At 42.6% G+C, this 27,847-nt stretch overlaps 1 protein-coding gene across 40 annotated transcripts in view; it reads right to left on the bottom strand.

Annotated features, from left to right (window-relative positions):
- The window catches only part of RIMS2 (regulating synaptic membrane exocytosis 2), a 469,796-nt gene extending 461,370 nt beyond the window's left edge, over window positions 1–8,426 (bottom strand). For all 40 annotated transcript variants that reach the window (XM_065054186.1, XM_065054187.1, XM_065054205.1 and 37 more), the window contains exon 1: window positions 7,758–8,426. In XM_065054186.1, the coding sequence (XP_064910258.1) occupies window positions 7,758–7,927 (170 nt within the window). In that variant the 5' untranslated portion in view covers window positions 7,928–8,426. The remainder of the gene's footprint in view (window positions 1–7,757) is intronic.
- Between the last annotated feature and the right edge of the window lie 19,421 nt (window positions 8,427–27,847).

Here is a 27,847-nt window from a genome sequence, read left to right as displayed (position 1 = left end):
GTATATGCTGCGCAGCGTGACCAAAGTCTTCAGTGCAACCACCCTCCCTCCATAGGACTTCATTGCTGGACCAATAACCTGTAGAGTGGTGATATCTTACTCTCTCTCTCTCTCTCTCTGGTATCTTAGTTTTTCTTCTCTCTCTTTTTTTTTCCTTCCTTTTCTTGAACATATAAAAGTAATATCATTGTAAGTCCTGCTACTAAAGTCTTGTTAAGTTTTGGATTATAGTTACTAGTTGTTGCCAATCCACTGTTTTAGAAGGACTTTTGCTGTCAATGTATTGATAAGTTTTGTGATATTATAACGTACTTTTGCCAAGTCACTAATTGCTGTAATTTGTATTCCAGCATGTGCTTTTAGTAAATTCATAATTGAATTGGACCTCTGGCGTGATTGTCTGTCACTCGCTTTGCATAACCACACAGAAATACCCAGAGTTAACTCACACCTGGTCTCATCTGTTGGGTCAGGGCATGTGTCACATTCACAGTTAACTCATCCCTCATCCAATCTGTCAGGAAGGGACAATTCTTTAGTTGCAAAACTTCAAAACTCCAGAACATACCTAAAGTACACCATTATAAACTCCTTCCCAAAATGCATGAATTTAATTTCAGTTTATTAAAAAGTAACTAAGATCACTCTGTAAACATGTTTAGGCAGAGAAATGTGATGACAGCTGATATTTTAATTAGACACTATAAAAGAACTGTCTTCCACCTTCAATGAAAACAGCAGAGAACAGTATAAATTACTTCAAACTCCTACTCTCCAGAAATGATACGTATTAACTTCTTAAATGCACTGCTAGTCCCCTATACAATCTTGTGCTGTTACAGTAACTCTTATCGTCTCAGTTCTGACTGATCCCTTTGCAGCTTCAAGACAATACCTTGGGGAAACAACAAGAGGAAACAGTCACAACATAATACTGTGCATAAGCAGCTTTTCAGCATAGCCCTGATTTTGCAATTTCATTGTGTCATCGGAAGTTTAACAGATCACGAGACATAATTACTGGGGTTTACTGAATTTACAAAAGCACTATCAGATTAGATGCAAACTGTTCTTACAAATAAACTATAATATGCCCTCAACAGACAGTTACACTTCAAGAATATAACAGTTCCTCCTGTTACACCACGTGGTTTCGCAAGAGACAAAATCTATATTCAGTAAGAATTGAAAACAACATGGTTTGATTTGAACTTAAGATTTCTAACAAGAATTAATTTGCCTGAGACATCTGGTTTTGAATGACTTTTTTAAACAATAAGTATTTAAAGAGATTCTTCTTACGAGTCTAAATTAAGAGGACTCACTGTTGCCCACTTTTAAAGAGATTACGTTGTCTATGATAACTCGTAGCTGTTAACCAGGATATAGTGAGACGTAATTAAGACAGCCCACACGATCTAATCTTAACTGGAAAAATCACCCCCACCTCAAAGCTCACTGTTAAGGTGTAATGTCTGTTGCAGTCAAACAAGTATAGAAGATATCGTAATTCATCATTTCTTGTGTTCTTTTGGGTTTTATCTTCCAAGTTGCTATCAAAAAAAAACACATCAGAGAAGACATTGAAGAAAAAACAAAAGATGGCAACACACACAAAAATCCTTCTTGGGAAAGGCAGGCCCAATGGACTTAGAAACTTTCATAGCCTTCTGACCGACTGTGAATACAGCAGTAAAACTTTAAAGAAGCCAGTAGAGCAGAGGGTTAGAGGTGGCATTCACTGAAGAAAATTACCAAGGCTGTCAAGCTTACCTTACAGATAAAAATTGAACATTTATACACATGACTAATTTCACATTTCACTGGATTAAATTTCAATGTTCAAAGCATTATCTTACTTTTTGCTCCTTATTATGGAACACTGAATATGCTGCAAGTATTTTAAAACTTCATTGGCAGGGTAAAAAAACAGTTTGTATCAGTTCTGTAGTAACCTTCTGTGTATTTTTACACTTCCAATATAAACATTAATTAAGCTGTTGTTTCAATGGAAAAATCAATTATTTGACATTCTCAGTTATTTAAACATTACTCAGCTCAGAAATGCATGCGTACAAAATCCAGAATGGACCATTCAGCCCCCTAACCTCACTTCCAGAGACCACTGAATTTCACCCAGTCACTGCTTTCTAGGATACAGTCTCAGTGCCTTAAAGTATGGTCTATGGTCTTGTCTTCAAAGTGTAAAATTAAATGTTTTCTTCTTTTGTTTCAAAGCAGTGTAAAAGCAGATTTATTTGACAAGATTTTTTTTTTCAGAAAGCACATACTGGCTCGTGTTAAATACTTATTTTGGGAGTTCTTTGTTGACTAAATCTTCTAATGGCTTTTCTATTTTTTGGCCCCATATGGTGTCAGGCCTTTTTAAATCCAACCCATCCTGCTTGTACTTTTTGAGTGCACTATTGCAGCCTTCTGAAATTTTACTAAACAATAATATTAGCAAACCCAGTAATCAGTGTAACTGCCAGACTGTATAATCTCCAGATACATTCTGCTTAGTCACTAAGAGGAAGTACTACTGCTATTATTTGTGGAGAGTACCCAAAAGTGTGCTAGATGCTTTACAGAACAATTGTAAACACTGGGTCTTCTTGAAGAGCAAATGGTATAAGCTGTAACATCCTGACAAGTACTATCTACAGTATGAAATGTCTGAGCACGTGGTGAGAGAAGAGCAAGGGATAATGACAGTTTTGAGAGATGCCCAAAAAGCAGTACAAATGGTTAAAACAAAAGAAAGGGGAGACGACAAAGAATATGAGGAGGAAGCAGAGAATGAGGTAGTAGGAAGGGAAAAGGGCCGGAAAGAGGGGAGGCCAGGACAGGGGACAACCGTCTTCCTCAATTATATCTTTTCATATAACTTCCACTATCACTTATTTACACTGCATGAAGCTATTACTTTTAAAGTCCTCTTGACCATACTTAATTTTATAATACATAGAAACAAAATCCAAATGACAGGGGTGTGGCAATGGACTGTTCTGATCAGCGCTTCAGATTCTGGCAAAACACAGCGTAAAGCTATGGGACCATAACTTAAAATAAATAACTAGTTACCTGGAGTCCTACTTTATGATGTAGCCCAAAGCAAATTTTTTTGCAGTAAACTCTGTAAATTCCCACATACATTTCTCTATTTAAAAAAAAAAAAAAAAAAACACAAAACCAATAATCATCACCTACATCTCTGTCATCCCTCCAGCCCCAAAAGCCAAATCCTAAATATGCAATGCTTTTAAAGCAGCGTAAATCAGAGTTGGTTATTTATAAACCAGGATAATTATTTATAAAGCACTACAATAGCTTTGTGAGGCGGATATTTACACTGCTGTGACTCACAGCCATCAGTCTACTGCTTGCTTTCCCCCAGGCCCAGCATCCTGCCCCACATCTCACTTACCCACAGTGCCATACAGAGCCCACACAGTTTAGCTTCTCTGAGGTCTGCTTTTTTTGTTTCAGTCACCGCAGCCACCCAGTTATTACTGTGGCTGGGCAACCACAGACACAGAGCAACTGAGGACACACAAGCCTGTGGTCAGTCATACCTTCCTAAAGCTAACTATGGACTTGACGGTGGTGGCTGACAGAGAGCAACCACCCTCTAGCCAGGCCACTGTGTTTCCATCTGTCTTCTCCCCCTGGATACAACAGATGACAATGCCAGTCGATTTCAGCCACACACACATACAAACGAGATCTTTCATAAGGACCTCATGGTAAACCTGTGATGCTTTGAAAATATATGGAAAGCTGGATGATGAATTTCTCCTGGGAAAACATATCTTCTACTGGGCCAAACTGTCCATACCCATGAAAAGCTGAAATGCCTGTATTTTCAGAGCCGCGAGTCGACTTTACAAGAAGAGTGTTTTATCTTTAGAATAGTTAGGCAAAGGAGATAGAAACTCATGATACTGTAAGTAGAAAACTGTATATGCACATCACACAGGCTGAAACATAAGCCTACAAATAATGTCAGTATCCTAACATCTTGTACAAATCTTTTTTTTTCTGTGTGCATCCTCTCAAGCCAGTCCTTTGATATAGAAAAAGTACAAATTAAAGGTAAAAACGCACAAGACTGATCCCATAAATTAATCCATATGGGGGATAGTGCTATCTAAAATCTTTCAGCAAGCTTACACAAACAAAAATAGAATTTGTAAGAGGAAGGAGGTGCATAATGTAAAGGAAAAGCTGTCACCGAAAGTTTTACACTATATGCATGAAAGTAAAACACCCACAAAGATAAAAGTTGAAAATATGTAAATATTCCTATAACAGCAGAGAAGTGCTTACACTCAGTTTACAGACATAAATTCACTCTCTCTGAGTGCCATGCATTATGCTTATTAAATATTATGAAAAATATACATTTAATAACCTTGACAAAAAGATACCTTCCTAGTACACAATATTCAAAATGCATGCCATGGGTCTCAAAAATTTCAGAAGAGAGACAGTCAAAGCAGCAGATTTTGCTACCCATCCTCCTTTCTAAAGAGGAAGCTCCACCACAGGAACACAGTGCACAACTGTAGCTAGATGTATTTCACAGAGCAAACCAGGCCAACAGAGAGAGCAAATCTGGAAAGCTTCTGCTTTCCATGCCATCATGTTCCAGCAAATCCTGGCAAGAATTCATGCTGACCTGACCACTATTAGTTGCTACAGATTACAACTCAATACCATCTGCATTTCCTTTCCCCAAAAAGAGTAAAACAACCATAAGGAGAAGAAGTTATGTATCTATTTTAAATCCACACATATTTACTCCAGAGAGTGAAGGGAAAAGAATAAATAGTCCACATTACAGATGTGAGTCACACTACTTAATGCACTTTTGGAAGATGCTCAAATACCACAGTGATGGGCACAGCATAAGAATTTGAAAAGCACAAAACAGAAATAGAATGGAGAAAGGAAATAGAGCCCAGGGACTAGCCATTCATACTGACACTCATCATAAATTATATTTTTTAAAAAATGAGGAAATCCATCCTTGTCCCTTTTTAAAATATTTGTACAGTTCTTTTGATAATATCTCTAAACGTCAACTCTTGTTTTCGGCATCTTTTTTTATCCTCTCATATTTCTCTATGGAATGAAATGACACAAATTTATTGCTTAGTCAGACAAAAATACCTTCCACTTCAAAAGGAGCTTGCCTTCGAGGAGAATTACACTTGAACAAAGACTGCAGGATTTAGCTCTATATTTATCTCTATGCAATAACAGTAGTTCATTCATATAAATATGGGGGTTTTTTCTTTCTTCTTCTTTCTCTACTCTTGACAGAAGGAAAACATCTTTTAGGGGAATTAAACTCAGTAATATCTCGCTAAAAATGCAGAATAAGCTCTCTCATGACTTTGATGGAGGGTTGTGCTTAATAAATCTGTAGATATTTTCAAAATGAACATGTACCTGATGTTTCAAGGAGCCACTTCACCTTAAGAAAAATGAAACTGTTGAGTTATTCATTTGACTTCACTTCTCAGTATCCTGTAAAATATTGTGGGCCATCTATCCAAATGCCATTGACAACAGCATTTTCCTAAGAGAGCTGGTTTAGGCTGTCCTTTGTGTATCCATTATGCTGTACCATTTCCCCCACAGCTTACACAGAACTCAAGAGGAAGCTTTAGTGAAACATAATGAGAAATTAAACCCCACATGAAGTTTATAGTTTAGATTTGATTAAGACCTTTATTTTTTCCATTGTCTGCTTCCAAGATTCTGAAGATTACAAATGAAAACAGTTCTGTTGCATTTTTAAAGTTGATTTTACCTTGTCACTACTTCAGAACAGTTTACTCTTTGTGAGCTTGGCGATTCAAGCTGATCCTCGCATCATACTGAAATCATACTTCATATTGGATTGTAAAAATTACTGCCCACAACAAAAGTTGCCAGGAGCCTTCTTTAAAACTGTAATGTTACTATTGTATACTTAAAATGCAGCCTGAATGATCTTCCATTTCCTTCTTTCTTAATTATTTTTAAGAGTACAGAGATTTTAGACAAAAAACTTGCATTTATTTTGATAAGCCACATGATTTCTCAATGTGAGTTTAAATTGCTTTAAAATACAAGTATCACAACAGCAATCAAATTGTATAGCATGAGACAGTGAGGTATTTAGTGATAAAACAAGGTATGGCGCTTTATTTCCAGTGCTCACATCACACCGTCATTCTTCAAAATGTTCACCCAATAAAATATCTTTTTAAACAGACATTGAAACAGTTTTAGGAGATCATCTCACAGTTCAGTAGCTGTCCCACAAATTATATCTGAAGATTTCATTATGACAGTAACAATAATGCAATGAATCTTGGAAACAGACTTCCAAAGTCAGCAACTAAAGCCCAGAAGAGAGCTGCCGGGTATGGAGTGTGAAGGGCCAGCTGCAGTTAACATGTCCAGGACACAATGCTTATTTTGGTGTAAAAAGATACTTAGTGCTTCAGCTTCACCACACTCACAACAGTCATGTCCACGATAGTAGTATCTTTGCTTATTTGTAAGCGTGACTACTCCGCCACAGAGAGAGGACAGTTTTCTTCAGTTTACTCATTGTCTCCCAGTCGAGCTGGGGAAGGACACGACCCACGGCACTCAGGAGAGCGGAGCCCCGCGCGTCCAGCAACGCCGGCTTCCCCTTGGCGGCTGGGGCACAGAGCAAGGGGAGAGCTCCCGCCTGCCCGGCCCCCGCGCCCGGGCGGCAGCGGCGGGACCCGCCGGGCCGGGGCCACCCAGCCCCGCGCGGGGCTGCAGGGACGGCGCCGCCCGGACAGCTCCCGGTGCTGGAGCCGGCCGCCCGGACAGCTCCCGGTGCTGGAGCCGGCCGCCCGGACAGCTCCCGGTGCTGGAGCCGGCCGCCCGGACAGCTCCCGGTGCTGGAGCCGGCCGCCCGGACAGCTCCCGGTGCTGGAGCCGGCCGCCCGGACAGCTCCCGGTGCTGGAGCCCGGCCGCCCGGACAGCTCCCGGTGCTGGAGCCCGGCCGCCGCCGCCTCCCATGGCTCCGCGGGGCGGGCGGCAGGGCTTCCCGCTTCCCCCGGCGCCGGGGCTCACGTTTGGAAAGAGCAGCGGGGCGGGGGCGGGTGGCAGACACGTTGTCAGGGGAAGATGGCGGCTGTGGCAAACCCACCCAGCGAGACGGCCGGAGCCTAGGCCCCGGCGGTCCCTCTCCGACCCGGGCGGCCGAGCCAGCGCCCCGTAGGGCCGCCGCCACCAGCCCGGAGCCCGCCGCGCCCCTGGGACGGGGCCCGATGCCGCCGATCCGCCCCCTCCGGCGGCGCCAACCGCCGCCTTGACCCACCCCCCTTCCTCCTGATGGCACACGCCGGGTGAGAACGGCACCTGTGCGGCCATGTTGGGCGCCTTGCCCCCGCCAGCGCCGGGGCGTGCGGAGCCGGAGCCGCCGCGCCGCCGCCCGCCCCGCGGAGCTCGGCTGAGGCAGGCGGCGAGCTCGAGTCGCGGCAGCCTCCCGGCCCTTTCTCTGCCCGCTCCCGCGGCGGCAAGTCCCCTCCCCGCGCCCCACACTCGCCCGGCGCCGAGCAGCCGCCGGGACAGAGCCGGAGGCGAGAGACACCCCTGCCCGCCCCCGGCCGCCCGGCTCCTCTCTCCCGCCCCGGCTGTGCCGCCCCCGAGGCCGGGGAAGAGACTTCCGCGCCCGCAACCGAGGGCCCAGAGGACGAGAAAGGGATACGCCCGCCCTTACTTGAGCACGGATTGCTCCTTCTCCTCTTCCTTCTTCTGGCGGTCCATGACGGCCAGAATGATCTTCCGCTCTTCCTCCGTGAGGTGGCTGAGGTCGGGCATCTCGGGCTGAGGAGCCGGAGGAGGCTGAGGAGCGGCGGGGCCACCCCGGGGCCCGGCGGGAGCCGACATGTTTGGTGGGAGCTCGCCGCCGCTACGGGAAGCGCTGCCCTAACTCCAGCGGCCGCGGCGGCACCAGCGGGAGCGGCCGCCGCCGGCGCCGGGAGAAGCACATACAAATCAATACCCTGTAATCAACCGGCAGCCTAATGACGGCCCCGCCGGGGAGGGGCGGGGTGGCTGGCAGCCCCGACCTCGCACCCACCCGCCCGGCCGCCGGCGCGCCGGGGGGCAGCAGGGAGGACGGGGACGGCGGGGCCCGGGGGGCGAGCAGGGGGAAAGGGGAGGGGAGAGGGCAGCGCCGGGAGAGGAAGGGCCGGAGGCGGGGTGGGGAGGGAGAGGGGAAAGGGCAGGATTAGCCGTGGGAGCGCTGTGGTTTGGGTGCGAGCGAGATTATCCTAACCCCGAGCACCCAGCGGGGAGAGCGGGGACGGAACCAGTGGCGAGAGGGGGGGGAGGGGGCAAGAGACGGGGGCAGAGGCTGCCGGGGGGGGCGAGGCAGGGGGCGTGTGAGAGCGGAGCCTCGGCGCCCCGGGACGCGCAGCGGGGGAAACCCCAGCGGGCGAGCGCCAGTCCCGGCCGCCGACCGCGGCTCATAATTCCTCGCCGCTGTCCATGGAGGGGGCCGCGGAGCGCCGCGCCCGCCTCCCGCCGCCTCTCGCCGCCGCTCCTCGGCTGGGCCGCGCCGCTTCCTGCTGCCGCCTCGCTTGGCTGGTGCCCTCTCGGCTGCGGGATGGAGTCCGCCTAACCCATGGCATGGCGGAGAGCCGGAGTCACGGGAGGGGGCTCCGCATCGCCCCACCGCCTCCCTCAGCGGACCGGCGCGGGGCCCGGCTGCCGCCCCTAGCGGCGCCGCGCGGGCTGCGAGCTGGGGGGCGGTCGACAGTGGTCCTTATTTATTTATTTGTCCCCGCACAAAAAATGGACGCGATAAAAATCACGCGAGGAAGGACAAGGAGGAGCCAAGGCGCTGGCGACGCGCTGGGAGGACCGAGCTCGGCGACCGCGGGGGGGCGAAGGGGGAGGGCGGGAGGCGCTGCGTGGCCGCTGCTCCCATCGCTCCCGCCGCCCCCCGCCGCCGGGGCTGTCCAGGGGGGCGGGCGGAGAGGTGCGCCCGCCCGGCGGCGCCCAGCCCGGAGTGCAACCTCAGGGCGAAAGAGCTGTCGGGGGGAGTGCAGGACTCGGGGAGAAGAAAGATACACTGGTAAAGGCGAGGGGGAAAGCGGCCCGGGAGGGCTGCAGGGTCGCCACAGCATCGTCCCCTCGAAGGCCCGACGGCGCGGTCTGCAGTTCAGGCTGAGAAGCGGAGAGCAGCGGCCGGAGGGGCGCGAAGGAGGGAGCGCCAGGCAGGCCTCCGGCTCTCCCGGCCTGGAGCAGGACCGCTGTTCGGCCGGGAGGGACCAGCCCAACACAGCGGCTGCTCCACCAGCGCTACATAACATCCTGCTGGCGTGTCCTTCTGCCAATGCGAGGCGGGAAATTTGCCCCAGCCTCTGTCTTGATAGATTCCTCCAACCCAGAAGAGCAGGAATGTGACACTGCTGGGAGAAGACCGGAGGTGGAAGGCCTCCTCCCACCCTAGAATCCAGGTGATGGTGGAATAAACCTCTCAAAACGCTTTTGCTACCTATAAACCCCCCACCCAAGCAGTCATTTTGATGGCAAGGAATAATTTCTGGACAATGCCCAAAATGTCATCCAGTCCAAATAAAGGAGAAATAACATCCTTGGGAAATGCCCAAAAATGACAAAGAGACTATTCAATCCATATCTGTGGGTTTTCAGTCTATTTACAGACAGTAAAATTCAACCTGCTCTTCACTTGCATTATGAGACATAACTTCTATTTCACATCAGCTTTTGGATATCATATAAGTGTGTGTAGCAATAATAAAGTCATTTTGTAAGGTAGTTTGAAATCTCCACCATGGATCATGCATTTCTGGAGCTGGTGCTATTTCTAATGGACTATGACACCAACTTAAAACAAGGTACAAAGACCTGAGAAAAAAGTCATCATCCTGAAAGCATCTTGATCCTAATTAGCTGTAGTTCCACAGAGGATGAATTCTAGGATGTACCTTGATTAGCTGAAGAGCTTTGCGTGTGATGCTGGGCTGAAGACATTCCTTTAGGAAAAACAAGTTCTGGAGGAACATCAGCAGAGGGACATGATAGTTTGGGTGTGGTAAAGCAAGTCTTAATAGTGATCCATGCATATTGTCATGCACATATATCCATTAAATTTTATTAATAATTTTGTCTAAGAAATGCCATTGGTATCCTTAGCTGAAAGGAGCCTGTTCCATTTCTTGATGCAAAATTATCTATAATAGACCCTTTGCTATTACATGTAAACTATTGTAGAGAAACTGAGCATAATGTATTTGAGCAGATACCCTTGTAAAATAAACTGTGTGATTTTCATCGAGTCCTCAAAGCATTCTGCTCTTCCAGTCAACATCACCTTCACCTTTCGGACTGGATTCTAGCCAACTGGCTCTCACCCAGTTCCTTGTTTCTTCCAGGCACTAGATAAATCTGGCATCTAAGTCAAAAAGAGGAGGAAATGTAGAACTGTGTGTCATCAGATTGCCGAAGATAGTACAGTCCTTATCAATCTATGAATGTGGAATGGAAGAATTAACTGGAATGATCCCTTTGGGAAAATACATTTTATCCTGGTGAAGTGAGGAAAGAGAGAAATCACTCAACCACTTTTAAGAGTAATTAAAAGCAACCAGCCCACTGGAAGGCAATCCCTCCACCCTGTCAGGTTACACAGTTGTTTAAAAAATATTTCATGCCATGTCGCAATCATAAACACTGACAGTATTCTGACCATAGTTTTGTTTGCTAGACATTGCTACTATTCTTTCTGCATTGCTTCATTCATCTGAGTTTCTTTCCAATAGATGTTCACCTTTGAGCTTTCTGGATTTACAGTGCCTGCTTCTGTAATCATTTCAATGTGCTTGTGATTTTTCATCCAATTACAAATACCTACTCTCAGCATGACTGTAGAATTTCAAGAGCTTTCTTTTCTCCTTGATATTTGCTCTGTTCCCACTAAATCCGGTACCATTAAGCAGGTAACTATAAACAAACCAATCCAGGGACAGTAACTGTAATCCCTATATGCTACCTAGCTATTTGCTTTGAAAAGAGGGAGCAGATTCAGAATAGAAGATATTCTGTGACTCACCGAAGAAATGGTTCAACTTGACCTTTGTCTTCTTCTGCCTTTCTTTCTCCTCATCAATTCACCTATCATTCCATGCATTTTCCTGCAATTAAATCAAAACCCTATTTGTTCACATTCCTGTCAGCCTACACAGAGTTGTCTCATGCTGTTACTGTTATTTACATTACCCAGGTGACATACTGATAAAAATATAAGCAGAGCACAGACTTCTCTACCTACTTCAGAGTAATTGTGTCAACAATAATCTACAATCAACCAACAAGACAAATTATCTGGTAGTATGTTCATTTAAGAAACTTATTTTTAAGGAGCATTCATTTGTAATTCCCTCAGCAGTGAAACATCTATAAATTCTGGCCTTCACATTCATGTCTCTCCAGGTACCTGCCTTTCCTGTTCATCTCACCTCTCATTACAAACTCAATACCATACTCTGAAAAGACAGATTCCCATTCTTGTTTTACATTCTTCCATTGGAATTGTTCTTCCACTGTATAAGCTGCAACTCAAAATTGACAGCAGTCATACATCAAAGGTACGTGATACTCTCTTTTGGTGGCTTCTCTAAGTCATCTGAATGTACTGACACCAGCAGGGTTATTAATATAAGTTTTCTGATACCCTTTTTGTTTCTGTTCCTTTCCATTTCTGTTAGACAAGAGGGATTCCCAAGAAAACAGTGTTTTTAACCTGGTTTTATGTATCACCACAAATTGTCTTTCACTAAGGGTCACATTATACTTACTCTTATTTCCTTTCTCATAGCAACTACAAGAGTAAATGAGTTGGTAGATTTATCATTCAAGCATGCTAAGTGTAGTTCTTTCCTGAAAACGTAATGCTAACATCTGCTTTATAATGTTTTGTATAAGGAAGAAATCCAGTGTAACTAATTCTTGCCATTATTTTTGTCCCAGATTGAAACACTTATTTGGAAAACATCTTTATGTAGCTGACACAAGAGGAACTTGAAAACATTCTGTTATGGATCAGTGAATGGAGAAAATGAAAAACATGTTATTGGTTGAAAACCTCCAGTATTCAGATTCTTGATGGATCAAATCAGTTATCTAACCAGCAAGAAATGCATCTGGTAGGACCCTTCTTGGAGACATTTTGTAAGACACTCCTTCACATTACAACAATTTGTGATTCGAAGGTCCTATACTAAGTGCTATCAAACCATCATGGAGTGGTTTACTGGTGCAGCTTTGGATCACTCCCAGATTTCCCCTGTCTAAATTGAGGAAGCTAATAATATTGTATAATGTTACCGACATTTTAATTTGGTTTATTTCAGGAGGATTTTGCTTACTCTATATGCATTTTTTTTTTCCTGCTCCTAGCATATTTATTTTACTTGGATTCTTCCTAACAACTGATTTGAAGAATGATAGATATTTACAGGTAAAATTTAGTTTTCTTTAACTGTTACTCTCACTTCTCATAAAAGGTTATCCACAGTTTACACAGTACTTTCCACACCTCTGTGTCAGCTATACTTGACAAAATAGCCCTTCCCATTTCAACACCTGCAGTAGATGGAAAAATGTTGGTCTCTTAGCTAGTGCCACCACTTTTTCTTCCTCTCCATGCATGTGATCAGTATCTCCACAGACTCAGAAGAAGGGGCAAGTCCTTAAGTTGTGCTGAAGTCCTACCCACTTCCAAAACCTTCCTTGCTCAGCTGCTCAGGAAAAGCCTTTCGGATTAGAGGAATGGGGGCTCATCATGGTCATCGTAGTGGTTGCTGTAGGTACGAAGAAGTTTTGACCTGATTACTAAATCAGCTTGGGTGACAGGAGATTGTTTTGTCCCCTCTGAGTGGACCAAGGAGCTGGTGCCCAGGTTGTATTTTGGCATGGGATGTGGGAGAGCCCTGACACGTGAGTGTTTGCTAAGCACAGTTGGCTGAAAACTTGAAGAGAGGCTTAGATCAGTTGGATTGTTTTCTGAATGGGATACTTGAGAAATACGATTTCTAGAGCTTGGGATGTTTTGTTCAGACCAATTATACACAGACGTACAATTCATAAGATCATAAATGTGATAAATTCTAATAACTTCATCAATCCTCATTCCTGTAATTCTGTTTACATGCTCAGTTTGAAATATTCTGACTGAATGAAGTGCAACATACTATTGTGAATTGAAGATGTAGATAATAGTCTTTACAGGATCTTAAACTTACTCAGTATTTTGTGTCTCAGTGTGACAATTCAATTCTGATTGTTGTTTGGTTAGTCAGTTGAAATTTCAAAGGAAGAATTTTTGAAAGAAGCTAAAAATTCCTGCATAACGGCAGTTCTTAGGTTATATATTTCTGTTTGACTCTTGACCTGTACCATCAATGTTTCTAAGTAACTGGGCAATAAGTGAGGCCCTATACTCTAACAGGCCAAGATAGTAATAAATCAAGTGTTCTGTTTTCAACAGCATAGCAGTTGTCCAGCTAAGTTTCAAGAATCCTACCAAAACCATACAGGAGTCTATTTTTATTGGACACCCACAAGCCCTTCACTGGTATTTAATACCTTCATTAATATTAAAAACTGTCCTCAACTTGCGCACCTTGGTTTCTTTTTAACTGTTCTGAGTTGGCAGATACTATACAGGTTTCAAATATGAAATAATGAGCTATTAATTGATGTTATTCAACATAGAACATTATCACACGTTCCTGTGAGGTACGGATGGATGCAGCATTGCCTTCCCTCTTTGCTGCCTTCTGATCCCTCTGCCCTGACCCCTCCTACATTTCTGAAACTCAAGCTGTTTCAGAACAAACACCAGTATTAAGTGCTGAGTGATTTTTTTTCATTCAGTCACAAGAGTGTCCTCCAGAGTTGGTACAGAGTATCCTGTACCAGATCTCCGGAATATATTAATTCCTATTGTAGTCACAGCTTGAAAGTCCCAAATCTCCTGATTTCCTACAAGACAGAAATGAGTGTTTGCTCTTTTTTTTTTCCTTAATGGTGCCTACTATGCAATTCTGTCTCTCAATTAATTATTCATTATTAAAAGTACTAATACTATCCTGGATTTATCGTTAATATTATTGCGCCTAGAAAGCCTGGTCATGTATGAATAGTCTAGTGCCCTATCTATCGATAGAAAAAGTAGCACAAACAACAGCCTGTTGCCACACAAGGCTCAGAGAGCCATGTATGAAATGCATCAGGTGGGTAACTCAGGTAAACACAGTGGGTTGAAATGAAAAGACAGCAATCAGATAAAGTTGGCAACACTAAATAAATTGTAGATGACTTTTTTTTTTTATGAACATTTTAGTAAGATGGGGTTAAATTGATCTTTGAAAAAAACAAGGAGAGAGGGTTTTGGAAGTGGAGGGGTATTGCTGGAACTGCTTAAACTTTTCCTAATGTGTCACACAAGTGGAAAGTTCTCAAGGTGCTGCAGATCTGTTCAGCAGAGGTGACAACATCCATCCGTGCAAAACAAGCCCATTACTGAGCTCCTTCTTTCACTGCACCCAGCTTAAGTTGTGGCCTCTCTTTTGGCAAGAGAAAGAAACCACTGGTTTGACTGCTCATTTTCCTCAAAATCCAAAGGCAGCTGGGCTTTAGCTGTTTGGATTTTCAAGTAGGGTTAATTCTTGCAGACCCAGAATATAGCAGCTTTGATAATGAAAACAGGCCTGAAAAAGATTATAATTAAAGCTTAGCATATGGTATTTTCTATCTAGAAATCTACCTATCTAGGTTTCACATCTGCCAAATGACAAAAAAAATAATCAGGAAGTTAAATTAATTCAAATAATAGGTAAAGGCAGAAGTGATAGCACTGCTAAACTGCTTCTAAAAGCATAAGGGCACAGGCATTTTTTTTTTTCAATTTCTAATTTAAGCAAACACTCTTTCATTGAAATTTTAGCTCCAGTAGATGAAAAAAGGAGCCAGTATGTGGTGAAAGTTCATTTTATACTCCGGAGACAGGAGGCACTAGAATGACAAAAGTTAATGTCTAATTGGAAAACAATTTTTCTCTTGTGTCTTGAGATCATTAGTTGGACACTTTCTAGTTCTCTTTTCTTGAAAAAGCTCTTCATGATACTAGTTGACATACCTCAGATAAAATCAAAATGTGCAGCATGAAAAGTTTATGAAGAACAGTATTAATCAACATTAATCACATTTGGCATTTTACTAGGCTAAGGGAAAAATTGCATTAGGCCAAATGAAAGTCAGCAAATGCATGGTAACATGACGATGCCTGCTTTGTGTTCTGCTCTCCAGAACAGGATTCTGCCATGCTTAAAAGCACAAGTATGATTAAAACAAGATTCATTCACTAGTGACATTCATATAATTAAATTCATAATGATTTCCTAATAAGTAGGAAACTGAAACATTCTGAAAAGAGATTAATGTGCACAAAAGCTTGGCTATTTTTACTAGCCATATTAGTCTAAGAAAATATACTACCTTTGAGTACAACTATTACCTTCCCCAGTATACAGTATCTTACAAATTGACATGAAAAATATATGTTAGGATTGCTGACAGACAGCAAAGATAGTTACTAATATTAATGGATCATAAATTTATATTTTTACTTTTATTTCCAGTTTTTCCTGATGATAGTGAGGTGGGAGAAGCAGTAGCTTGGAAAAGTTATCTGCTTTCACAGTGGCCAACAAAAAAAAAAAAAACAGTCTTTCTGAAGAATTGTTTTGCAAAGGAAGGGATGGAAAGGAAACTGTAATAAAATATGAGCTAATTTGTAACATTTCATCTTGCACTCAAAGATGCATATCAAAAAGGAAATGTTGTGAATTTCCATCTATGAGTGTAAAGGGAGTTACTTCAATCTCAGTGTGCAAGGAATCTCTTAGTGTGACAGTACTTTAGCCTACCAGCTATGAAAGCCTGCCTTGCCCTTATAACAGGGACTACATCCTCTATCAAATTAGTGGATGACACTTTCAAGAGCAGGGGGCTTATTAGTTGGAAAGGAAAAGAACAGAACCAGCAACTACCCTAATACCTAGAAAGCCCATAACACTGAGCTAAAACTGCTCTGTAGCTTAGATTTCATTAACGTACCACAATTAAGGTTACCGCTACAAACTTGGCATACCAAAAAGCCCAAGCAGGACGCAGCTGCACAGAAGGACTTCCCAGCCTCGTCTCTACTTTTGCGCAGGGAAGATTTCCATGGCAGATGTACATGCTTTCCCACAGAGAGCAGGCATTGAAGCTCTCCAGCACCAGCCACACCATTAGATTGAGTTTGTTCCACTTGTGAATTTAGGGGTGCAATAAACATGCTGCATGTGCTGCACTGAGGGTCAGGTGTTTATAGTTGCTTCAGTAACGCAGTCCTGTCCTTACGATGCTTGTCTCAGTACTGTTGCACTTCTCTCCATAACAGGTTAATAATAGTTTTTATTTTCCACCAATGTGTTAACAGTAAATATACAAATAAATTCCTCTGGTTATCTGGGTGCATTCTTTCCTATATTTCTGTCTTGAATATGAGATGTTTGGATGAGTGAACCTCTCTGTGCATATGTTCTCCTTTGTTCCAGCTATTTCAAAGGACAAAAAGCAGGAAACCATCAATAACAACTGATGGCATTTTGTTGGTGATGCTATGGATTTCATATGTATTTGCCCATCAACCACCATAATTTTCAAAAGCATTAATGGCTGTCAGCTGCTCAAAAACTATAAGGAGTAGCCCATAACAGACCCACATCCAAAACTCAGTCACGAAAGATGCAGAAAAAATTAGTAATATATAGAAATAAAGCATTACTACTTATGCAAAAATCACCGTGCCCCAAGAGGACTGTAGGACAAGTCAACATTTTACAAACCAGTGTCAAAAAGGGCTACTTTTCTGGTCATCTAGTTTTAGCGCACCTGGCAACATATCTTTTCCAAGGAAATAATGATTTACATCAGTGACCCGGGGGTTTTCCCTCCTTGCTTTCCACAACTATACAGAACACGGATCCAGTCTCCAGGTTGCAAGCTTTACCAGTGATATCTTTGGTAGAAGAATAAAATAGAATAGGAAATAGAACAGAACTTTTTCAGATGGAAATGACCTGCAATGATCATCTAATCCAACTGCCTGACCACTTCACAGTGGACCAAAAGTTAAAGCTGTTAAAGCTGTAAAGTTGTTAAGGGCATTGTCCAAATACTCCTTAAGCATTGTGTGTGGCAGTTGCACACACCCTGATAAGGTCCAGAGATTGCAATGGGAGAGCTGATGGCTCTTTAGCACCTTTAGCCCCACTGTGCCAGTCCCCACCCACGGACACACCTTAGTCGATTCCAACCCTCAGGTCTCCCCCTCTTTCTGGGGCACAGTGACCCCTTCGGCTGGGGGAGCAGGAGGGGTGGGTCCCTCTGTCAACAGACAGGGTCCTCAGCCATTGAGGTGCCCTAGGCCCTGAGAAGCTTCTGGACCTTGTAATGATCTCAGCCCAGATCTGACCAGACTATAAATGGGCCCCCTGCCAAAGATGCCCTTGGAGTGGTCTTCTTGGAGCAGTGGGACTGTGAACAGAGCACTCCCCTTAAATAGGGACACCATCTAAGAAGAATTCCTGGGGTTGGGAGCCCTCGCCTTCTCCTTGCTGAGTGATTATTTCTCCTGGATATATCCTTGAGTGAGCCCTTGCCCTCTCAGGCAAGCAATTATTTCTTCTGGGTACCCTTGAGTGAGAGAAGCTTCTCTTGAGTGAGTGTGTGCATACTGTGGATCATCATTCTTGTATGGTCATATCTCCAAGTGGTATATCGAGCCTGCAGTTTGTTAAACGTTTTTGGAGTGATGATTGATTTGGAATTACCTACGCCGCATTTTGCATTGGTTTCTGTCATTTGGTTTCAATCTGCTGTTTTCTGTTTTGGTTCCAAATTAAAGTTAGTTTAAGCTTATTATTTGTTCGGGGTCATTTTTGGGTGCCTCTGTGACACACTGACAGGCTTGGGGCATCGGCCACCACTCCAGGAAGCCTGTTCCAGTGTTTGACCACTCTTTCCATAAAGAAATGCTTCCTCATGCCCAGTCTGAACCTCCCCTGGCACAGCTTTGAACCATTCCCACATGTCCCACTGGATTCCAAGGAGAAGAGCTCAGCACCTCCCTCTCCACATCCCCTCCTCAGGAAGCTGCAGAGAGCAATGAGGTCACCCCTCAGTCTCCTTTTCTCCTGACTAGACAAGCCCAAAGTCCTCAGCCACCCCTCACAGGACATTCCTTCCAGCCCTTTCACCAGCTTAGTTGCCCTTCATTGGCCAACAGATAAGACATTTGATCTGACTTCAAAGACAACCCAATTCAATACAAAAAGAAGTCATTCAGGCCACTGTCTGCAGCAGAACATTGACAACCTCATTTCAAAATAGGCAGTCAGATTTTGCCGATCTGGCTCTCACTGAAAACAACACTTCCATTGATCAACACCTCAGCCTCTCAGTTAGAGAAGAAAGTTGAATTCTTTCTGTCCTTCGGAAGATGCAGCCTAAGATTCACAAACCGAAGAGCAGCATCAACCCGTAGCAGCAGAGGACTGCAGGCCAGAGAGCAACAGCACTGCTGACTCACATCCTGAAAGCAATGGAGCCACGTTGGACACATGGCTGCTTGCTTCTCTCACAAGGAACTGTTTCTCATTTCTAGTCAGAATGTTGCCTCCTGTGACCTTGTCCACCCGATGTCGAATCTTAAGCTTTCATATATTCATCTGCTGTTACACTGAAGTCTATGCTGATGCTGTCCATGATTTCACATCCAGCAACTATTTAACTTCATTGCTTTACGTAATGATTTTTCCCCATATTGGTACATAGGATAAGAAGCATATGCAAAGACGTCTCAGCTTTGCTTTACACTTTCACAGAATAGCCTGAAGAGGAGAAAGGTAAACCTATTAATTACCTGACCAAACCATTTCAGAGGGAGGAATATATTGTTGCTATCTGATAATGCCCATATGTCCTTATCAATTATGTTTTGCTGTGTCCAGACCTTCATCCTGCTTCTCAGGATGCATGAAGGAAGTAGCATAAAGTACTCTGTGTTCACATTGACTTTATTCCTATTTGATGCTACATCATGTATACACTGATTGCCTCTTGTACTTCTCCAGTTTTGGTACAATGAATCCTGTATTATTTTTTGAGAAAGAAGAAAAATCAACACTATTTTTTCCCAAAAATGAAGTAAAAAATACATGACAACAGAGTAGGGTGCAACAGGGCTAATCATTTGAGATAGCAAGATCTGGGGTGATAGGAGGCAACATTTGCATGACTCAAGAAGGAATAGAAATTTCTACAGGGCATAGATACATGAGTCAGAACCACATATAGAAACCAAGCAACAGACAAATTTTGATTTATAAAGATGTAATTCTATTGAGAGTTTCTGTTAACTGGACCATAAACTATCTGAACTTCACTCCTGTAGTTTATAACATCACTGAAACCTCTCATTACAGTCTATTCTGCATCTCTATTTTCCCTCATATTCTCACACACACACACAAACATAGGAGTCTGTAGGACCTGAAGGATTATCTAAATACTGAAAGGACCTAATTTATCAGATTTCTAATCACATGATACTTAGGAGCATTTTACTTCAAGACATTATGTGAGGAAAAAAGCATTAAAAAAATGATAATAAAGTAGTCCACCAGACAACATGTAACAGTTGTAGTATTTTCTATGTAAATGAAATTAGTTGATGGCTGAGAATAGGATTTTCAAAATCCTTTAAGCACCAGATATGAAGACATAGAGGAAAAGCCAAATTAACCTGCTTAATTCTGAGTATACTAGAATATAAATTGCCAGAATCATGCGGGGTACACACACATGCGAGCACTCACACCCCGCCAGAGGCAAACCCACATTTTTCCCCATTTCTGAAACCAGTACCTTGCTGTGTTGGGTTGCTTAGGAGACTCTGATCCAAAGAGTTATGTCAGCAGGATTATATAAATTCCCGACAGGTCTACCAAGGCTGGGTATATCAAAGATAGAGGCCAGAGAAAAGATTCTCTCTCGATTCTTCAAGCGTGGGAGCTGGATGCAAGGCTGACCACCTCCCTCTTCAAAAATATTACTGGCTAAGTCTTCACTTTGTCTCCATGACAATTTCCATCTCAGTTTCTTGGATTAGTGGATAGTCCCAGATGAATTTGTGCAACAAGCATAGGTCCAATCCTGCCTCAGCAAGGAGCTCAAACCTTGAAGTAGCTGCTGCTCCAGAGTCACTCCATGTTATGGATGAGATTCTGGCATGTGCATACAATGCTGCAAGCTGGAAAAATCAGCTCAAGTTATGAGGGAGATGGAAAATTACAGTATTGATATTCTCAGCATGAGTGGGTACAGATGGTCAGGAACAGATTGTATCAAATTGAAGAACAATAATAAAATAATGAACTACTCAGGTTCCCCAGCTGGAGGGAAAGAGAGAGTTGCGCTGATTGTGAGTGACGCCATGTAAAGAGCCCCGTGAGACAGACGAGGAACCAATTAACAGCAAAGGAGCAGGTACACAGTGCAAGGTAGTAGGTGAGAATGAGAACCCTCCAAGCACTCCCACAATATAAACCCACTTTCCAAAACATCCTACAGAACCTCACTAGCAGCAGCATGCCCCTGTTGACATGGCTGGGCACAAATGGGAGAGTAGGGACAGCTAATTACAGACTGCATACAACCTAGGTACCTGGAACTTGTTCACACAGCAGCACTCACAAAGAGCTCACCCAACTTTGATAACTAAATCACTCATTGAAGGCAAGAATATGCTCTTCTGATCCACAAAATCACATCAGACTGGAGGTCACAAAAACACAGGCATACCAGGTTCTGACCCACAGAATTTTTTGTTTGTTCCTCTGAATGTTTGGGCATGCAAGTTTCGTGCCCTGACAGTGAGTACAACATATGTGCAATCATTGTGAAAATAAATTAAAAGCAAATACTTTCATAGGAAGCAAATAATCACTCAAATGTATGGAAATTAAATGTCAGTTCTCAAAAAACAAGTTTTCCATAAACAGGCATCATTTTCAGCTTTCACATTAAAAAAAATCTTTAGTAAAATATGTTAGTAGAACTAAGAATTTTCTGGTGTTTTTCAATGGGTAGAAAAAGGAGAGGTGGGTCACTGCAGTGCTGCTGAGGGGCATCATCAGAGAGGGACAAGCAAAGCAGAACCCCCCAAATACTCACATCAACATGCCATTCAAAATAGAAAAAGAGAAAATGCATTAAGAGTTATGAAGACAAGACAATCACATTGGCATGCAGCAAAAGAAGGCTCTGTCTTCCAACCACAAAAAGCTTGCAGGTGATTTTAATAACAGCTAGAATGAACAAATAAAAAAAAATAAAAAAATAAATATTATTACCATCTAAAAAAAATAAAGAAAGGAGACTTTCACTGCACACTAAAACTGCCCTGTCACCTGAAAAAAATATCGATTTGGATAATTAAAATAAGAAAATAACTGTGAGAAAATCATCTTGCATTAAGCTGAAAGTAGCTTAAAAATTAAGCACAGGAGGGCACAGTGTGGGGTAAAAACAATCAGACCTGCTCAAAGAAGGTGGGAAAAAGCAACACAAAATGACGGTCTAAATATTGAACCGAGCACAAAAGATTATGAGTCCATTGTAGAAGAAAAACCTTCAAAAAACTCCCTGAAAGCCACTTTTAGTGATTGTAAAAATGTCACAGCATCACCATCCTCTCCAAAAAATTCTTCAACATACTTACACTGAATTAGATTTGCAATGTCGCTGCATCTTCAGGTACTTAAAGAACAATAGATGACTTCTGGCAGCCTGATCTGATCTTGACCATGATTTCAGGCTGTGCACTGTCACTGAGCAGCCAATGCACACTAGCAACATAGGGCACAAACCTGGATTGTGTTGACTTTCAGAAAGCTTTCAAGAGGATCTCTGAAATTTTTCACTGACTCTGCACAACACCCAGAAAATTTTATGGTTTCCATTAAGAGACCAGATGGGCCAATATCTCTAACCAGTTAGTTTGGAGTTAATACTGCGTTAACTGCATTTTGGAGGTAACAGATCTTCCAGACAGCGAAATTCTGTGGGCAGGTCACGGACATGTAGGCCTGGACATTGCTGATGGTATCTGCCTCCTGGAGACATTGATAAAAACCACGTCACTAAAGAACTGTCGGAACTGAATAAAATGTCCTGAAATCGGAAAGTCAAAAAACAAATGTGGTGAAAACCAGTGTGACCCCAGATGATTGTATTGCTTCATAAGAGGGAAGTCTTGAGAAGTGTTGTTTATTAGCTCACTTACTAAAACAGCAACTTTTGCTTGATTGCATCTGTGAGTAAATGACTCAAGTGGAAAGCCTTGCTTTTCTGTGGCTGGCCTCCAGCGGGGAAATCTAATGCCCTCCATGACAAGCTGGGAGTCTTTTGTACCTATGCATTAAACATATACCTGCGGGTCGGGAAGGAACGGATGAATGGAAAACTGCTTTTGGCATTGGTGTTCCCCTTGGTTCCTGGGAGAGATGTGGTTGTGCAGAGTGAGGCAGGCTCTGTTCTGGGACCAGACACACCTCTACACCACCGCCATCAACTCTGGCATCCCCAAAGCCAAGGAAACCAAGGGGTCATTTTCAGCAGGGCAATAACTGCAGAAGCAGCTTTGCAAGAAGATTTGGAAAACTGGCTGTGATATACAGCTTAAAGGCAGCTGAACTTTTATGCTTCTGATGACATGAAAAGTGGCTGGAATTAAGATGGATAAAATGAGAAACTGACTGATCTGAGGTTTCTTCCTTCAGATATCTCTTGCTGAAAGGCTTAACTGGTTAGTTTAGCATCCCACTGCACACTATTTCAGCTCTTCCCGTCTTGCAAACAATGTTTGTGGTTACTAAACATTTTAACAAAACATTTTTTAATGAGTGGGTTTTCCAGTGTTGAGTTCTGATCCGTTCTTCCACATTTTTCTGTGTCTGCCACCACAAACGCATCCCTTAGCGTGACCACCCAATTGAACTTTGACTCAGCCTGAAATGCACTATGACATTTGTTCAAAGTGCAGTTCTCAGTCAAAATCTTTGTCTAGGGTAGGTCCCATAAATGAGTCTCCATAGAATAAGGCACAAAACCCATAAGAGTACTTGCTTTTTGAAGCAAGTTACTATGCATTGTTCACAGTTTAAAGAATTGTCACTGAGCCTGATTCCTGGTTTTATTCTTTTTATTCCTGGGGGTGGGTGGGGGAGTGAAACAAACGAAACAAAACAGCACTGTTCTCATTAAACCTTAGTTTCAAATCACATTTAGACACCAAATTACCATATAAAGTTTATTCCGCAGTTTGACATCAATATCATAATCCAGTTACCTACTCCACACTGCTTTAACTTGTGATAGTGAACATTTTCTGCTCAAGATATTGTACTGCAGCCACTGGACAGCCATAACTGACAGGATTATGTAAAAACAGTGGCTTATCATGAATGTCCTAACGTTAAATACTCACTAGAGAATGACGCAACTGCAAATATTGCCAGTGGTTTTGTTTGCCAAGGTTATATTTTGCCTTAAGTGATGCAAAAGAACACAGGCTCCATTCCTGAAATAGCTGGTCTATAAATATGATACCTTTAGATTTCTAGCTGAGCCAATGAATCTATTGCCTTCAGACTTAAGCGCTGGATTATCACATGTGGGGAATAAAAGAATGTAGGTATTTTAGATATTTCACCTTACATACTTGTGGCATAAGAGATTGATTTTTCCCTGTTGTCTTTACTCAAACTGAGTGAGAAAACTGCTGACACGATCCTTCCTTCTCCATTTGTGCCTTGCAGCTCCCCCAACTCCTGCCATGCCAAACCCCACACCTTTGGCCAGTTGGCAAATTATTGTTATGTTCTGGTAATAATCCTTCCCCTTTGGATCTCCTCTCTTCTCATCCTCCAAGCATTTTTGATGCCAGGTTTCCTTCCCCAAACACTAAGCACATCATAGCGTAGGTTCGTGGGCATAAATTATTCAAGTGACCATATGTCTTCTGGAGCTTAATAATTCTCATTTTGAAGGGATTCAGGGCAATGTCCCACCAGATAATACAATATGGTAGAAATAACCTCAAGAAAGTTATTTCTGTTTTCTGGTTAGCAAAAGCTAACTGATATAGCAAAGTCAATGATGACCATAGAGGAAGGAAGAATATTTGAGGCGCTATTTAGGGAAGAAGTTGTGTGAAGAGAACAAAAACAGAAGAGAAAGCAAGCCATACTACTGGGAAATCTGTAATCCTCTGATCAAACCAATTTTACAACTACAAAGAAGTTGTTTCATCCTCAGGTACTACTTAATCTCTACCCTAGCTCTCAAAGTGCAGAAAGCCAGCAAAAGGCTGTTGTTCTCACAGGACACAGTGAAAGAGAAATGAGTAACAACCTAAACCCAAGGATGTTTGCCCCGGATAGTAAAGGTCGGAGGGCTCAGACTGAGACTGTGGCTGTTGATAAGGTTTGGCTCTAGCACGAACTAGTGGACTTGCCCTGTGCAGCTGTTTGAAGCAATGGCCTCTCCTAACAGATGTAAGAGATCCCCTACCCCTTGCTACCTCCTGCCATTCATCCTACCCTATGCCATGACAACTTTTCTACACCGTTTTGTCAATCAACTGTATTTTTCAGGTCGCTGGAAAAAAAATTGTCTTATTCTGCAATAAGGGGGGAAAAAAAATCTGACATTTTCAAATAATTCCACTCTGCTTGAACACAACTTAAAGGCTTGGATGTCAGTCTTGTAATAAATACCTGAGTGCAGCATGGTTACTAAATCTATATTAAATCTGTGGCTTTCTATCATATTGTGGTTTTTAATCACATTTTTACAATGACGGTCAAAATGCGATCTCCATCCATTTATCTTCTTAATAATCAGCACTGCTCCTTTGTCTGCTGAAAGATCTTTGGTTTTGCCCACACAAGCCCTAAAAGTAGAAAACATGATGCAACATGCTATAAACTCCTGATTATATCCATCTACCCACTGAGAACACATCGTTTGCATCTGATGAAACTGCTCCAGGCTTGGACAAAATGAAATCACTAAGTATACTAACATTTATTAATATAAGAAAAACTTGAAAAACCATTATTTTCCACTTTATTTCCTAAAATCCACAGAGATCTCAGATCAAATTTTCAAGGTGCCATAAAACATCAGTTCTGCTTAAAGTCAGTGTAAGAGTAATTTCTCATCACCTTTGAAAATAAGTCCTTAAGTTTGTTTCAAATCACGTATAAAGAATATGATTTTCAACCCAGAGGAAGTGTGTATTTGTAGTTAATATAGGAAGGAATGACACTTTCTGCAGTTTTTAGTTGGCGGCATTTGAACTATGATCTTTGATTTTGTCCTAGAATTCTTCACATAGCTTCGAAAGCACCAGATGTCTTAGGTGAGCACATCAGAGTCTTTTCTTTCTGATTAAAGTCCCACTTCTTCAAATGCCTTTGCATCTTTCTCTAGGATAACACTGAGCTCTTCACATTTCCAATAGACTGTTATCCACAGAAATGTCTTTGTCCTCACTCACAGAACCTCATTCATCTTCTTTCAAATGGTTTCAGACTTTTGTGATGCTGAATAGCAGACCAAAACTTCCAGAAGGTGTTCACTTGTCACTGGTTTTGCTCATCTTAAACCTAACTGCGTCGACATGCAGTTCTGTCCAAACACAGGCAGATATTCACAAGTTAACCAGCTGCCTTTGGCATCACAATGTTCATTATAAAATAAAACAAAGTTTTAAATTGTAATACAAATGTCAGAAGTATGGGAGAAATGTCCTCCAAAAGTAACAATTTATCTTCACCGAGTACAGAGCGAGATCAGGTACGCAAAGCTGCTCACTGTGCCTGTTCTGCAGCACTCGGAAGTTCAGCAAGACGAATTCTACTCCAACTGCCACATTCTTGGTCCAATGGCTATTATAGGATCAGAAGGCAATGGAGAGATCTTTTTGCATAACAGAGCATGTTAGTTTATCTGACTACAGGCTAGAGCAAACTAAACACTAATCCATGGCAAGGATCAGAAGAACAGTTAGTGAAAACTGAGCACAGACTCACTGGACCCAAAACCATCAACAGAGAATAATTCAGTTCATTATACCTGGTGCAAAACCCACTAAAAGGGTAGTAAACTCCCACAAAAGCTATGCAAACTGAGGGACTACCTAAAGGGCTATAAGCCTTCTTACAGGACACAGGGTGACAGGGATGGAACAGGGGACAGCAAACTTCAACTGGGGCTGGCCCATGAGTGGGACAACAAGAGTTGGTATGAGCCACTGGAGTGGGACCACGAGCCTGAGGGACCTGATGGCCCAGTGGCCAGCAACTGGGAGAGATGGGCTGGCTGCCAGTCGCTGGGTGGGCTGTCTCACAGCAGCTACCAGAGACCCACCCCACAGTGCGTGCACAGCCCGTGGTGAACTTCAACCCTGTGACAGCTGAGCGCAGCCCGTGTTTGCACAGGGGCCAGCAAAGGCACTGCCCTCTCCCCAGGCTGACTTGTGCTGGGCACGCATTTATGGTCCTCATCATGTGTAGGTGCACACAGGAGTGTTGTTCTATATTGTTATTGGGATTGGGGATACAGTCTTACAGCAGCTTTGGATCAAGAGGGAAAATAGACCTCCTATCCCAAAGGGATTCGCTGAACCACAAAGTGACAAATAGCCACACAGACAATGGCAAAAAAACCCAAAGCAAACAAAAAACCAAACCAAACCAAACACCAACAACAAACAAAAATACCAGCTCCTGTGGAAGCTTTTTAGTTGGTCTAAAACTTTTTGCTATTTCCGCATACACCTCAGAAACCCAACTGACAGTTTGACTTGTCTTAGATATCTAGAATATACATAGATTAAAAGCAATTATTTTATTCAAATATCTGTATCATTATATATGATGAAACAGGAATAAAATTTTGATGACTCCATATCAAGTTATGAATACTGATCAAAATATTTCATTATTTCTCTTTCAAAACAGTTTTTAAGTGTCTTCCCAATGTAAGACACGTGTAGAAGTTATCTTTTTCAACTAGCAGGTATGTAGCCACTGTATTTGGATTAGAAAATAGTCCACCATCTCACCCCCACCCTTTTTTTTAATTTTTTTTTAATTTTAAATCCACCACACCAAAATTTAGAAGACAATCATTAACAGTTTCCTTCTATTTTCTGCATCTTATGTGATGCTAAGGATTTTATGCTACATTGGCTAGAGCATGGATACATGCATTTGCATGTATCCATATCATTTTCATATATAATGATTTAGATAAATCTCGGTAATTCCTTTAAGGTGATTAAGATGAGGCCTGATCACATATCTCAGGTCACTGAGCAGAAAAAAAAAACCAAACCAAACAACAAAGAACAAAACCCACAACCCATTATAGAAAAAAGACACAAACAAAACCCCACAACCTTAAGAGCTCCGGCTACTTTAACACAATTTCTAAACCATTTCAGTGATGGTCCATGACGGACTTGTATGTGCACTACTTGCAAGCATACAGCTATTGTAGTTAATTAAATAAATGTAAAAGCTCTACTCTGAGTATTGTAGCATTATGTATTTTTGGTGCACGGCCACAAGAAGTGTTGAAGACCAAACCGTATGA

This window comes from Columba livia, chromosome 2 (assembly GCF_036013475.1).
Source record: "Columba livia isolate bColLiv1 breed racing homer chromosome 2, bColLiv1.pat.W.v2, whole genome shotgun sequence".
NCBI classification, from domain to species: Eukaryota; Metazoa; Chordata; class Aves; order Columbiformes; family Columbidae; genus Columba; species Columba livia.
This window is presented reverse-complemented; position numbering and strand designations above follow the sequence as displayed.